Source organism: Pezoporus wallicus, unplaced genomic scaffold (assembly GCF_028554395.1).
Source record: "Pezoporus wallicus isolate ANWC-B61680 ecotype Strahan unplaced genomic scaffold, APGP_CSIRO_Pwel_v1 contig_11546, whole genome shotgun sequence".
Lineage (NCBI taxonomy): Eukaryota > Metazoa > Chordata > Aves > Psittaciformes > Psittacidae > Pezoporus > Pezoporus wallicus.
In genome coordinates, this window is record NW_026639324.1 from 183,795 (window position 1) to 199,389 (window position 15,595).

Sequence of the window (15,595 nt, forward strand, 5' to 3'; positions counted from 1 at the left end):
GGGGAAGCCAGGACACCCCAGCGCGGTGTTTGTGCTGCTCCGAGCGGGGAGCCTGACGTCCCAGGTTTATTTCTGTGTCTGCCCCAGGTGAAGCTCCTCAGCACCGTGATTGAGGGCAGGGTGTCTGGGAGGCTCCGTGCGCTGCTTGAGGGCAGAAAGGGAAACGAAGGCTCAGGGAGGCCCTGTCACCACCGCCCCGTGTTTAAAGGGCTGCTACAAAGGTGATGGAGACTCCCCTTTTACAAGGAACCACCTGGATAGGAGGAGAGGTGATGGGCACAGGTTACTCCTGAGCAGGCTGTGGCTGGACACAAGGGTTTTCATGCTGGAACACGCATCCACTGGGATAGTCTCCGCAGGGAAGGGGTGGATTCCCCAGCGCCGGACGCGGTGCTGGGACATCTCGTCAAGGTCACACTTTGCCTAGAAAGGCTGGACCGGGCGGTACTGGAAGTCCCAACGTGGCGTCCTATGAAGTGATGGGAACGTGTCCTGTGGATCTTGTTGGTGTATTTGGTCCTTGGCACCTCAGAGTTAAACAACGAACTTGTCCCTGCAGCGCTGCAGGGGGGAACAAGCGCATCACATCCGCTGGCTCCCGTGGGGACGTGCAGCTCGGCGGGGCCGCGGGCACAGGGAGCGGGCGGCAGGAACGGGCCCGGCCCTTTGGCCCCTGTGCGCAGCGGTGAGGACTCAGCCCCCAGCCCGACACCCTGGTGCCGGGCACGGCGGGGGCCCTCACCCGGGGGGTCCCCGCATGCCCCGAGGACCGCGGCTCCGGCCGGCACGAGGCGCGGGCAGGCTGCGCTGTAACCATGGTAACCGCGGCCGAGCCGCGGCGGCCCGGCTTGTCCCACGCGGCGGCCCGTAGCGCGCTGCATTATGGGCGGGGGGAAGATGGCCGCCTCCTTGCCGTGGTGCTGAGAGGAGTCGGGCTCCCCGGCGCTGCAGGACGAGTCTCCCCTTCTCCCGCAGCCTGCCACCCGCTCCCGCTCGCTCCCGTTCCGCAGCTCGCCGACCCGCTCTCGGCCCGCCGGTGTGCGAGGGAGCTGGGAGCCGCGATGGGCCGGGCGCGGCTCCCGCCGCAGAGGGTGCAGGGCCCGCGGGGCTAGAGGCGCGAGTGGAGGCCCGGGGCCCGGTCCCCGCCGGTACCTCGGCCCTCCGCGGGGCCGGGCGGCGCCGCCTTCCTCCGAGCCCGGCCGGGGCTGCCGTCTGCGGGCGGCGGCGGAGGAGGGGAGTCGCTGGGTGGAACGTGCTGCTTCCCCAGGGCTCGTCCTTACCTGCACACCTGGGAGCGGAGCCTCCCGCTGCCCTTGCCCCGTCCTCCCTCCCGCCACCCCGCGCCTCCGCCTCCCGGAGGGATCCCTCGGCCGCCGCTGCGGGCTGGGCTGAAGGTTGCTGCTCACTTGTTGCCTGGTACTGCCTCGCTGATGGAGTCTGAGATGCTGCAGTCGCCTCTTCTGGGGCTTGGGGAGGAGGATGAGTCCGACCTGACTGACTGGAACTTGCCTCTGGCCTTTATGAAGAAAAGGCATTGCGAGAAAATCGAAGGCTCCAAGTCTTTGGCTCAGAGCTGGAGGATGAAGGACCGGGTAATGCTCAGGGGCAGGATGGGTTTTGGAGGAGGAGTGGGGGGATTGGTGGTGGAAAGGGAGGATTTGGTTCTCGGAGGGCTTCTGTACCTCCCGCAGCAGCCTGTTTTCACATGGAATGCTGGGTGTTTGATCCAGTAGTTTATGTGCTTGTCGTATGGCACTGGGGAAAGCAAACGTGGAGATGGGTCAAAAGTATTAATTCGAAGCTCATGGAAATACACTCTTTGAGTAGTTCCCTCATTTAAGATCTTTAAATGAAATCTGGACACTTGGTGTTTTTCAGGAAAGGCAGTAAAATTAATGAAGCATTAAAGTGTTTTCTGGATCAGCAGGTTAATGGTGCAAGCACAAAGCACAATAAGCGTTGTCATTACAGTTGTCTGCAGTGGTGAAGATGCACGGAAGTGTTGTGGTTTTGAAGCCTGCCACCAGCATGTTATGTGGAGTATGAAATTAAGGCAACTTTTGTGTGTGGGAAACTGAGATTTTGGTGACAGGAAAGAGTTACAAGATGAAGCACTTACGGTACTAAAGTAAGGTGTTTCCCTTGTGTTTGAATGTAAGTTGCATGTTAAATTGATGAAGCCAAGTGTAGCAAAGAAGAATCCCTGCCTGCGGTCTCGAACTTGTCTCCAACTTAGATATCTAAGTTAAAAGCAACCAAACAAAGCACCCAAGAAATGTCATAGATAATGAGCGCCACTCATTCTGTTCTTGGAATCTGCTTTGGGTTATGGGATTCTCCAGGTCTCAAAGCTGCTCTGCCCATACCTTTGTATTTATGAATATGCACAAATTCCTTTGGTGACCAGTTTTCTGTTATGTTTATGATCTCTCTTGTAACACTATAGAATAACTTGGGAACTGCAGTTGAAACCTGTGATTCTTTCCAGAGTCGTTATGACCAGGCATGAGGATGTACGTGACTCGGAATGTTCCTAGCAGGGCCATCACTGAATGGTGGTGAAGTTCTGGGGAAGGCTCTGGCTGAACTGGAGTCACTTGCTTGAGTAGCATCATGTACTGAAAATCTAACTTGGCAGATCTTTAATGGATTGAATTGAGGGGGTTTGGATGGAATTTAAATGAGGCAAAGAACACAAAGTCTTGTGGTGCATCCTCTTTGAAGGGTTTTGGCAAGGAAGAGGTTTTTCTCTGGTAGACTGTGGAGGTGTGATGAGCTTGCTTGTCTATTTTAGTGATCCCTCTGCCTTCCTGTGATGCTTCCTGATCTGCAGAGTTGTCTTTTTCTAAATTGGGAATGACATTGACTTGATCAAGATAATCAATAGGTTGTACAGCTTAAGCGTGAGTAAAGTGTGAGTAATCGGCTGTCTTCTGTGTACTTGTTAAATGTTTCCCATGTATGTTGCAGCCAGAGTAATTTCAGTGCAGAGAGCAGTGGTTACAACGGCCTAGTTCTGACCATGTTTATGCCTGAGGAGCTGCAGTCTTTTCTGAGAGTCCTCTATGCTGGGAAAGATGTGCTCTTCATGTAGTAGTGTGCTACTCACTGAGAAAGAGCTTAGTGGAATTGGGCCCTGGATAATTCTTCGAGATACAGAGTCTGATTTTTGTAAATGAAGAAAATAGAAGCAAATCTGTAATTTTCTGTTTGGTCCTTCTGATTTCACTATCAGCCTAAATCACTTTTCTTTGTATCAGCCTTGGGGGTGCTGCTCATATATCATTTGTATCTGGACAGCTTTATCAGGTATGGTTGGGACAAACTTGCTGTTGTGTTAATTACTTTTTGCTCATCATATTAAAAGCAACACATGGTCACTTCCTTCCAGGGTCAATCTGGCTGTGAGTCTGCTGCATCTCCTGGTTCCCTTTAGCTTCTTCTCCTTGGCTCTCACCTCCCTTTCGCACAGGCCAGGTCTGAGAGACTTCAACGTGCTCTTCTCAAGATGCCACTGAAAGAGGTTTTCCCGAGTGTTGGAGGGGACGTACCTCTGGGTGTCACTTGAGAGTGTGGAAAGCATTCCATTATTTTGAATTTGATCCATTAACTTGTCAAAGCTCAGGATGGGAGCTGTTACCTGTATTTAAATGACCCAGCCTGTCTAAATCAAGTCTCTCTTTGCCTGCTGTGGCATTGTTTTCCCTGTGAGTCATGAAAAATCGCAGGCAGTGGCAGATTTGGCTCTTATTCATTGTCTTGAGCAGTCCTTGGGAGTGATCCTTCCTTTGCTGTAGTTGATGGGAAATGATTCACTAAGATTTGGGTATGGAGTTACTCTTTCATTTTTCATCTTGCTTCATTGCTCTAAAAACCCCTGAGTTTGTAGGAACTTGAAGGTTCTTTAGAAGGCACAATTCCAATAAGAGGGAAGGATCAAATAAGAAAAGTAATGAGTGTTATATCTAGGTGAAATAACTGAACATTGACTTCCCCCTTTCATCCAGGACTGCTCTGAAAACATTTAATCCTTTGTCTCCTGCTTTCGTGGACTACATGTGCCACTAAAGTGACACTGCTTTGATCTATTATTTATTTAAGGGGTATTTTTATCACAAGAGGCTTGGAATTATGCTTTGTGTATTGAATTAAATCTCACAGCCTCAGTAGCAACTGAATCGGGAAACTTGATTTAAATAAAAGCATTTCAAACACACCAGGTTTTACTGACAAGTTCCCACCAAATTCAGCATATTTAAGTTAAGATTTGTTGTATTGATTTCTAAAATGAGCAGAGAGCTACAAAGCTGGTTGTAACAGTTTTACTGTAGTATTTTTTCCTGCTGCCTCCTAACTTGCTGGGTGAGAATTAAATCCTGGTTTTATGAGCAGAGGAATACACAATGAGGTTTCTATGGAAATGCAGATTAAAGCAGAACCACATGCAAATGGGCTTAACTCAGACAAGCAGAATTCACCTGCCTGCATGGTGAATGCTTCACGTGTCAGAGGAGGTTAATGAAGGATAGCAGCAGTGGAAGTTTGCACACATCATTGCAGCTTGAAAGGGTTGTGTCAATCTAAGGAGGTTTTCCAGGTGCTGTGGCCTGGCTGCCGCTCGCACTTTGAGCACTGGAGGCTCATCCCTTGGCTGAGTGTAGCTCAGTGTGTTCCTTGTGAGCTGAAATGAAGCAGCAGCAGTCTTGTGGGGGGAGCGGGTGGGAGTTTGTGTTTTGGCAGCAGCCTTCTCTTTACTTTGACTTACTCCATTTCCAGGATTTGCTTTGTGTTTGCTTATGCGTGATCACAGGCTAGCAACAATTCAGGGAACTCGTAACCCAGTGAGTAGCCCAGGATCTAACACAGATCGTACGTGCATAGCTTCTGTTCCCCTGGTATGAAGGTGGACTGATAGGAGGACTGGCATGGAGCGCTTGGCTTTGATGCTGTAGAGTGCTCCTGAGAGCTGGCAATGGCGTGACTCTTCCTGTCTTGCAGGTCAGTGGCTGAAATCCATTTTAGTTCAAGTGTTCCTAAAAGTGGCAGTTGCTGCCCAGTGAGGTGTGTGAACTGAGCAGTAGCACAGGGCACCACTGCCTTACAGATGTGTAAAGCCGAGCAAAAGCCCAGCTTCTCCCCAGGCTGCGCCTGCTGCTGTAAGTAATGAGCACTGTCATCTAAGTTACAGATTTAGATCTTCTCTACCCTAGAACAAAGATCATTTTGAATGAAGGTGGTTGTGTATTGATTGGATAGTGTTGGGACGCCTGTGCTGTATCTACCACTATCTACACGTTTTGATGTATGAGCAGAGAGGGGACTTTAATTAACAGCTCTGCAGAGTACAGCTAGTCACATCTTTTGAAAGAAAAAGGTCTCACCTCCGTACACCAGCAGGAAACACCGAAACCTTCAACTCGGTCCATCTCTTTCCCATCCTGTGCATTTTCTCACTTCAGCTGACATGCAGGGGATGTAAAATGAGCACTGTTAGCAAAGGGAGTGACAGAAAAGAACTGTATCTGTGTTTCCCCATTAAAAAAAAATGCAACAAGAGAACACATACATAATGTGCTTCACTTTTTTCTGTCTTGGCGACTGGTGTTGCCGAGCATATGGTGTTTGGAGAGGAGTTAGGCGATTATTGCTACTTAAAATCAACATATATGTGTGTTGTAGGGCTGCTTATCCTCCTGCCCCCAGCACGCTTGTAGGAATTTGCAAGGCACTGTGAATAGACAGTGAAAAAACCCCATACACCTCGAAAGATAGACCTGAGTGCTGGGCTGGTGTTGGAAATCGCAGACTTTAATTAAAATCCCTATCTCTGTGTGAGGCTTTACCTTTAGTTCTCAAATGTGGGAGATGTTAATAAGCAGTGGTGGAACCTCGTGCAGTGGTGGATGGCCAGATGGTAGCGGCTGCTTCGCACGAAGCTCTCGTGGTGCAAACTGTGAAGCATCTGCTCTGCTGCCAGCTACCACTCCTTCACTCTGGCATGGTGCGTGTTTCAGTGGCTGAGAGGCTGAAGATAACCTTCAGTGAATGTTTTAGACATGCTTTGTTAACGCTTCTCTGGGTCTTACTTGTCTTCCCTCTTCCCTTACATTTTCTTCAAGGCTGTCAGAGTTTCAGTTCCGTCTCCGTGGGTTATGTAGGCTTTCTGGGAAGTTTGGGGTGTTTCTCGTGTTTCTCTCTGAGATGCTGATTTAATTGGCTTGCTGCTGTGCTGAGCTGCTGCCCTTGAACGTATCCAGAGGTGACTGTTAGCGTAGATGGCCGTGGGTAACCGAGGGAGCCTATTGATCGCTCTGTGTGTCATAGCTTTAACTGGCATTTCTAAGTAAATTTGATAAACCCAAGATGTTTGTCTTGCTCTCCTGTTCTTCTGTGAAGACTGTAGTGTAGGTGCATCTCTCAGGAAATGATGTAATGAAATACTTAACACAGGTTTGTGTTAATGGCATTCTTTATCCCACATCATAGCTTCGCTCTGCCATAGGTGACAGTGTTCTGTACAGTGTGGCTCTCAGCACAACCAGACATCTTCATCTTTGTGTTCCTCACACTTCTCTTGAAATAACAGATTTGATCTTCTCCTTGTCATTTCCTCCTTGTTGCTCCTGTAAGCTTACAGGTCTTTTCCAACCTAACTGATTCTATGATTCCATGGACACGTTTTGAAAGGTAGTGCTAGACAGAGCAGGAATGTGGTGGAATGATGGAAAGACGCCTGTACAGAATGCAAAGCAGATACAGAGTTGTGCTGAGGTGAGAAGGAAAGCCATTGTCACGGATCAAATGAGGAGTAACACCTAGAAAATGCCTCATTGATTCTTTTTGTGTGTTGTATAAAGAAAACAAAGATCATAGAATGAAATATTTGCTTCCTGTTTTTAAGGAATGGTTGTCTGGGACTTGAGCACCATTTTGGTTCTGTGCATTAAGCAGCAGTTTAAAGGCAGTGTTTTGGTGCTTTGCTATGATAGGGCAAATTAGCCTACTTGGCTTTGTAGTTTTTAATCTGAAGAGTGATGCTGTTGTGCCTGATTTCCTTTGATCTCGGACCTTCGGAAGCTGAGGTCACATCAGGCAGAGAAGATGCACCCTGTTCTCAGAGCAAGTGAATAGAAGGTGTATACATATATCTTGGGTCTTGACTGACAGCAGTAATTCATCTAGAGGTGTCAGAAGTGCTTGTAAAGTAAACAGTGAAGCCAGCAGTTAAGAGTCTGCTTTGTGGGGAGCTCTGTGGGCATTACCTACTGCTCCTGAGCTTTGTGTAGCAGCTGCATTCACTGTGTAAACTAACATGTTGGACATAATAAACCTCTGAAGAAAATTCAGAGGATGAGTGTGGAATAGAGAGGTTAGAAAAGGAAAAGGAGCAGTGAGGAGGAGTTGATCTAGGAATCTGGTGTATGCTGTCACCACAGTCACAGTGGGAACTGACCTTTTGGGCTACAGATGGCTGGAGACTACCTGCAGAGGTGTTGAATTATTAATGTTAACTGGAAGTGTTTCTTTGCATGCTGCTATTTTTGTCACTGAGGAGAAGCACACCGAGTTGTGGTGGTTTTTTTTTTTGTCAAGACAATTAATTTCTGTCAAACTTTATATTAAAATACCCCCTTCCTTGAAGCTGGAAACTCTCCCTTTTTAGTTATTTTACGCTGCAAATGGTGCAGGTGAGCAGAAGAGGATGAGCACATTTCTTCTGCTACTTGGCCTGCTAAAGGGAAGATCCATTAATGGGAAGTGTGAAAAGGGTAAAGGGAAGGCACCAAGTTGGGGCTTGATGATGTAAGAGGCTGCTGGGAGGGCAGGACATCAAACACCCGCTTCTCCAGGCAAGGTCTGTGTTCCTCTGCCTGGTGGCAGGTAGAGATAGATCATGTTCCTGTGGGATACCTTTTGAGTCACTCCCTTCAGAAACCTTTCTTTGGAGGTGTGTGATCCACTGCACCAGAGAGGTCAAGGTTTTCTCTGCCTGAAATGGGAAGTTGCCAGAGTTCAGAGTGCCCATCTCCTCCTGTGGCTGATATGCCATGAATCCCATCACCCCCAAGAGCCCTCCTCCAGCATGCAGATCACTGCAAGGGGTTGCTGGCTTGTGAGAAAGCTTCCATGAGGCTTGGGAAGGAAAAAACCTGACTTTTGTGATGCTGCAGAATGAATGCAACTGAAACCAAAGGGAGAACAATGTTTTGTGTTGCTAAACATTGCTGTTGCTGCTCAGTGTTTGGAGAACTCCTTGTTGGAGTATTAATGGCATGTCTCCAGAGCAGTCTGCATCTTGCAGTCACCCGAGGAGCACCTACCTTGTATTGCCTTTTGCTTGAGAGACTTGTATTCAATCTGTGTAAATGTACATAAAGAAAAAGAGTCAAAAAAGCCCTCAGGAAGGGGATGAATTCCCTGAAGGAGCAGGAGGGTTGAGCTGGGTGGCCAGTGAGGATTTCCAAAGAAGATGGGTGTGAGGATTTCTCAGTCTGGAAATCTGTCCCGGTGTTTGTATTTAGTGCTGGTAAGTTCCCCCTCAGCTCTGTACAGTGATGTAGCAGCTCATTTTTGATGTTTAGTGCTGTGTTTGTATTAACTCGCAGAAGCACTTTTAACCTCCTGGCATAAACCCAGGCAGGCTGATCAGGGTGGAGTGTTCAGCTGTAACATGGTTGAACAGCAAGTTTTCAGCTTGAAAAGTGCAGTGTGGAAATAAAATATTTATGGGTTTTAAAGTGTCCATTTGGGAATGTTACGTGAGGGTCTTCCCACAAAATTCCTCAGAAATTGATTGACTGCCTTCTTGTTGGTATTACTTGAGCTAGAAGATGAAGCAGTGATGTAACTCCTTAGTTGCTAACCTGTTCTTACTAACTAGTGAGACCAGGTTAGCAACGGTAAGAACCCCCAGCAATCGCACTGGGTTTGCTCTGAGGTTACTCCCTCATCTGCAAGTCTCTTTTGTCTGGAACTGAAATCAAAGGCAAATTAAAAATACTTCACAAGTTCTCTGATCTTTAGTATAATGTGTGAATTTTAATGTCAATGCTTTAATAAGCATCTTCTCTCCTTAACAGACACCAAAGTACCTCTGCTCACTTGCTCCCATTCCTGATTTGGGAGTTGAATTCAGTACTCTTACTTCTCAGGAAGAGCTTTTGGACCCAGTGTGTTTTGCAGTTTAAGTGTTGCAGGTTCTGAACCACAGTTATTAAACAGTTTTCAATTGGATGCAACATGAAGTTGTGAATTGTATCCAATTTGTCTTTTATTAAGCAGTCAAATCATACTCTATCCAGAGGAGCCCACCGTTAGAGCTTCTATGGGTTTGATCTTGAGGCTTTGCTGAGGAAGCATTTTGGATATTGGCTTTCCTGGAAGCTTGACAAATATTCTCTGCTTCATTTTTCAGTTTTAACAACAACCCAGTGACATGCATTCCGATGGATGTGTTCTTGAAATGTAGAGAAGAAAATTTCCACTGTCTTAATGATGGATGAGAATGTCCCCATACTTCTTGTATTAAGAAGCTTTAAATATGCTACAGAGTTTCTGGTGGCGTGTTCCAAAGTTGTTCAGGAATGGGGAAAGCATTATTGGGTTCCTTGGGCTCAGGTTTTTGGTCTGTAATGATTCAGCATCATCGGTGGCTGAGTAGGAGTTTGGGGAGTGTGAAAGTGCAGTAACTCCAACTGAAGATGTGTTCTGTAGTAGCACAGCAAATAGTTGTGTGGTAGAATACCTGACCTCTGTTGTGGGGAGGTAGGAGCAGCGAAATAACCCCCTTTGTCCCTAGGACTGGTTACCATGTTACGTTTCATTACTGGGTTGCTGTCTGTGCTCAAGGAGAATTAAAACACTGAGTTTAGGAATAGAAAATCAAGATGAGCATAAGTCACAGCCAGACCTTGCTGGTGAAACACTGAGAATAAGTCAGTGTTAGACCACAAGTGGGAACCAATAAATAAATGAGAAGGAAAAGACTTTAGCAGGAGCCTTTCTAGTGAAGGCATCATTTGTGTGTTTCCACTTCTAAGAAGAGATTTTGTCCTGCAGTTTTCTTAGTTTCCTTCTGGGTTTTCAGTGTGTGTTTGCCAGTGTTGGGGCTCTCTAACACCTGGCAGCACCTTGGGTTTCAGAGGCTGGGTGAGCTTTTTCCTTTTTTCTTTTATTTCCTCTTACATTTTTCTTTTCTTTTTTCCCTTTTTAAAATTTCTTTTTTGCCTTTTTTCGCCTTTTTTTCCATCTTCCTATGCTGCTGCGTACATGAAACAAGGGAGCAGGAAGGAAGCCAGGGGCTCTTGCTGAGCAAGACTAAGGCACTGAAGTATCGGGTGCCAGATTTCTGCTGTTCTGGTAGGAAGCCTGCTCCTTCAGGTTTAAGACTAGGGGGAACTGTTTTCATCCATTGCCACTCATTGCAGCAGCCCATGGTGCAGGAGCTGCGCTGCTCACAGAGCCCAGGACAGGGAGTGCTGGTGGCTGAGGGATGGAGCTTCCCAGTCACCTCGGATCACCTGTGAAAACCAGGCCTCTTTTATAACAGACAGATCTTGTAGGGGATGAACTGAAAGAAGTACGGAACTATTCATCCTTTTCATGCATTCTAGGAAGTGCTGCTTACTCCTTGCTAGCTCAGGGATGAGTAAGTCCCACATGATTGCAGGCTTTTGCTAGTAAGAGCATAATCAGATTTCATGCTAATTTTTTCTGGGTTCCCCGCATAGACATGGGAGTGAGCAGACACTGGTCCTGTCCTCCCTTCTTGGTGTGAATAGCATCTCTCTGCTTCAGTTTCTGTATAATTACACATGTGTGTGGCCCTGGCTCATTCTGTAAGCGTGAAGTTTGGGTGTTGTTTTGCCTGCTGCTCGGAATTGCAGTGAGCATCCTGGGGGAATGGAGGTGTGGGTGGCCTTGCTTCCGACAAGCCAGGGAGTGCTGAACACGTGATGGGAGCAACTTGAGCCACCTTACTTCTGTTTTCCTTCTCTGGTTTAGGTATTGGGCTGAGGGAATGTAGAAAAGAGCGTAAAGATGTGAAATACTGATTTCCAAGCCGTGTTTTTAACTGGCCATAGCACTGTGTCATTGGTTGGAGGTGAGGCATTGCTGGGTTTGGATGTTGTAGGTTTGTGGTGCCTCGTGTGTCTCTACAAGCAGTGGGAATGTGCTGCCCATCGGTTCCAGGGGCTGATGCTGAAGCAGCAGCTGGAGCCAACCCAAACTGTTCTGTGTTTCTGTGCTTAAGAAAATAAACAAAAACCAGAGTGAATGTGTTGTTATGGTTTAGTTGCTCACTTGGGTGTTTTTTCCCTTGTAATGCTCTTAGTTTTAATATTAGAAAGGACATCCTCTATTATAATATTGATCAGGGACCCTGAATAGCACATTCTCATGTTTTAATAATGTGTTTCAGTTGGACAATGACTATTTTAAGGTGAGCAGCACAAGTCTGCTGATACCCATTTCCATGCTCTGGAAAAGAAGAATGGGCTCTGGAAAGAATCATAAAAAATAGGAACTCAAAGTCTCAGTACTGATCTATTTAAAAAAATGGAAGATGGCAGCAGTCATCCCCTGCTTGGAGCAGGGTGTGTTGAAGAACAGGTAACAAAGGTTCACTGAAGCCCTTCACAGGTTACAGCAGTGGTAAAAATCCAGCACAAACACAATTGATTTTGTTTCTACACTAAGTAAGGGGTTTCTTGTCTGTCTTTGCAGATGAAGACAGTCAGTGTTGCCTTAGTTCTGTGCCTAAACGTTGGTGTGGACCCTCCTGATGTGGTGAAAACGACTCCCTGTGCCCGCCTGGAGTGTTGGATCGGTAAGTCCTGAGAGCTTCCAAGCTGCAGCTAACTCTGTTGTCAGCTACATACAGGAATGTTCAAGTGCTGTGTTTCCTGGACTTAAAACTGGGCTGAACAAAAGGAAACGGGGCACCTGACATCACTGTGAGTTAATTGAGAGTCCAGCAGTAGCTGCTGCCTTGGCTCATCTTTCCTGCTTTGTTCTGAAAGGGGATAGCGTGGAGAAGACAAGGTGGTGATGAGGTGCTTGGCTTCCTTTTAATTGTTGTGGATTTATAAATACCTAAGGAAATCTCTGAGCAGTTATGTCTTTAGAGAGCTGTGATCTGCAAAGGTTTGCAATTACCCTGAGTCATACAGGGTAGGAATAAGCTTGTGTAAAATGCATGGACTTTACTGCATGGTGAGGAGACTGCTCTGAGGCCAATTTAATTGGGATCATGAATTCAGAAGTCCTGGAATTATTCCCAAGGATGTTTTGCCAGCAGTTCCAGCACCTGGGCTTGCTACTCTGGTGCAGTGTTGGAGTGAATTCCTAGGGTTTTGTGAAGAAATGGAAAGTTGCCTTGGTTTTGGAGATCACGTCTCATGAGGACGAGACTTATCTGAAGTAATTTTAGAAGGAAATACCTGGTGTAAGAAAGCTTTCTGAGAGATTTGGGGTTTATCTAGGTATTGAAAATGTTCAGTCTTCAGGAAGTAACGTGCAGAGCTCTGTAATCCTGAACTGTGGGGCTTACCTCAGGCTGCAGAAGCAAATGAATCATTGCCCAAACTGAATTTCCTAAAAAACTTGCAGTATACTTCCTTTCTAACCTTGCTGTACCTGCTTATGAATCATGGCAGCTCATTTGTTTTAACCTAAAAATGCTGATGACTTTAAAGCAGTTAAACAGCCATGAGCATGCAATAACAAATACATCTAGTCAGTGGGGAGAACAGCTCTAGCTTCTCATTGATACATTGAGAAGAGAGCAGTGAGAATGAGGAGTGTTGCGGAGTCATTAAATAAAGTTATTAATGACTGTCATCAGCGAAGAGAATGTTGAATGCAGCTTTGTAATGAAATGTTCAGTGTGTATCTCTACACAAGTAGTTGTTTCCATTTCTAGCCAACTTTTGGCAAAGGTAATGGCAAAAAATCTGCAGTTTTTTCTCTGTACAGCGCTCTCTGAAGCAGCTAAAGGTGAGGATGGTGGGAACGTCTTTGCCAGACGGGTAAGGAATTGTGGTGAGCGTTTTGGTGCAATTGCTGCTGTTTACAGCCAAGCTGAGATCTCCCTTGTGTGAACACTGCGCCTTGCTGTCCCATCAGAGGCACCCTTAGAGTATCTCGAGTGGTTTGGTTTCCTCCAGAGTGAAGCCTGAGCTGACATCTGTGCTACGGTGTCAGCCTGGCGCAGGGAAGGCACCGGGGGAGCCCCATGCCGTGACTGCACTGACAGTGTCCTGGCTGGTGTCTGCAGGGCTTGGCTCAACACGGGAGGCTGAGGGCTCGCGTCATGATGCTGGTGCACGAGCTATATTTAGGAAAACAATTTATTTCCACTGTTTGGCTCTTGGAATGGCACCAGGGAACTTTCCTTTTATACAAAAGGGTGTTGTTAATAACACTAATTGCTCTGGAGGCACCCCAGGGTCTCCAAACTATGTTCCTCTGCTGGCAAAGTGCACGTAAAGTGTTTTAAACTTCTTTTCTGGAGTTCAGTTTGGTCCTTTTGGAGGACTCAAAAAAGAGATCTCATGTGTTTATGCTGTTTTTTTTGTTTCCTTTTTCATTTGAGCAGTAGCTAATGGCATATTAACTCACAGCAGGCTTCTGAGGTCTGAGCAGTCACCTCCAGGGATACCTTCCACTAGACCAGGTTGCTGCAAGCCCCATCCAACTTGGCCTTGAATAACTCACTGATTTGGTTAATAGAATTATTTCTATAAAATAGCAAAATATTAGCTTCTGGTTTCTTTGAAGCTTGTTACTAGTGTCAGTTACATGGCCATGGTGTTTGGATAAAGCACACAAGATGAAGCTGTGCTGGTACGGACGGATGGGGGTAATTACCCAGTGGTACAATTAACTTCTCAAACTCCAACTGAAGCGTGCTCTCTGGAGCAGTCAGCAATGGAAGCAAATGAGGCAGGATTCTGCATTCATCAAGGAAATATATTTATCATCAAATATTTAACCAGTTTAAATTTTTGTCATTATTTACTATAGAAGCCTTTTTTTCCTTACAAAAGAAACAAATGCAATGCCTTTCCTGGCTTTCAAAACCCAATTGTATTTTCTGCCTTAGCAAGAGAAATCTCCCAAGTTTGACAGTCTTTAACGGTGTTTAATTTGTACTTGAGTGAAGAATCTGGGGATGCATTATTCCATGAAGAATGCAGTGTTTGTGAATTTGAAGTGGAATGTGTGCAGGAACCTGCATTAAAACATCATGAAACAATCTTTCTTGCAAGCGGAACACTAGGGAGGGACAGGATGGAAAGATTTTGGCTTCTTTCTTCTGCAAAGGGCGGTGGTGTTCATGCTTTGATGTAGACTTTGGTCTCCCAGGTTGTAGATCTGGATTCTACAGAAACGCAAAGTTTTATATGCACATAAAATTGGAAATAATTTCTGCTACTTGTCAAGCTGAGTGATTCAGGTGTAGTCAGAAATGCTCATTTGTGTTCTCTTTCCTAGATCCTCTGTCAATGGGTCCTCAGAAAGCTCTGGAAACCATTGGTGCAAATCTACAGAAGCAGTATGAGAACTGGCAGCCAAGAGTAAGTACTCCTTGGGCTTCCCCTCTGCATAGATTGCACACAAAGATACGTGTCTGTTATGTGGCCTGGTGGTCCTGCAGCACTGGTTTCTTCCTTCCTCTGTCAGTGTGAATGAATTCTTGCAACTGTTGAATTTGGTGGCTTTTCAGCTGATGCCCCTCTTGGCTCACGCTCTCTTTGCTCACATCCTGCCGGTTGTTTAAAGTTCTGCAGTGATTCTTTTAAACTGAGGTTCCTCTGACTTTATTGTGGATGTTGTGCAGTTAGTGGTTGAGGAAGGCTCTTGGGTTTGTTTTGAAACATGATTTCAGAGCTTGGTAACTGCCAATTCTGCCTAAAGTATGATGTGTGTAGATGTTTGTGAAAATGAATGTTTGGGGTAGTAGTAGCACTTTAGGAATCACAGCAGGAGTTAAAGCAACATGCAAGCAACTGGCTTATTATTTCCTCTTTGGTAACATCTCACCTTTCACACAAGGGAAGTGTTTTGCTTCTGGATCTTTCGATATTCCTGGTTTTATGTGTCTCAGTAAATAAACTACAGGAAGATCTAGAGAATAACATTTGAAGTCTGCAGCATTTTCCAAATAGATTCAAGACCTGAGCTGTAGAGCTTCTCTGTTAACATTCCCCAGCATGTTCATGTCCTTATCTGTATGCTCTAGGCAGTTTGGGTCAGAATATTCCTCTTCAAAGTACCTGGACTATTGACTACTAAACCATAAATTTATCATTATAAGCATGGAATGTGTAAGCAGAGCAGAAATAGTAACTTCAGTGAATTAACCTATCTGCAGGGGGGCTGTAGTTTATATTTTCCCTTATGATGTGGTCTGCACACTAATCTGGTCTTCATTTTCTTAAGGAAACGTGGTTTCTTTTCTTCCTTTTAGATTGTTTTCAGTAATGATGTGTGGGTTTTGTCAGAACCAGGGCTGTACTTTCTGTTTCTATCATTACTCACTACTTTATTTAATGTATAAATAATCTACTGAGTGTCTCTGTAACGTCTG

At 46.0% G+C, this 15,595-nt stretch overlaps 2 protein-coding genes across 5 annotated transcripts in view; one reads left to right on the top strand and one right to left on the bottom strand.

Annotated features, from left to right (window-relative positions):
* The window catches only part of SGSH (N-sulfoglucosamine sulfohydrolase), a 291,535-nt gene that overhangs the window by 98,517 nt on the left and 177,423 nt on the right, over positions 1–15,595 (bottom strand). The gene's annotated exons all lie outside the window — the stretch shown is intronic.
* Positions 983–15,595, top strand: part of RPTOR (regulatory associated protein of MTOR complex 1) — a 110,886-nt gene continuing 96,273 nt past the window's right edge. For 2 of the 4 annotated variants that reach the window (XM_057414225.1, XM_057414228.1), the window contains exons 1-3: positions 984–1,592; positions 11,728–11,830; positions 14,500–14,582. In XM_057414225.1, coding sequence (XP_057270208.1) covers positions 1,431–1,592; positions 11,728–11,830; positions 14,500–14,582 — 348 coding nt within the window. In that variant the 5' untranslated portion in view covers positions 984–1,430. Of the gene's footprint in view, positions 1,593–11,727; positions 11,831–14,499; positions 14,583–15,595 lie in introns of all 4 variants that reach the window. The other 2 variants (XM_057414226.1, XM_057414227.1) reach the window with 2 other exon arrangements.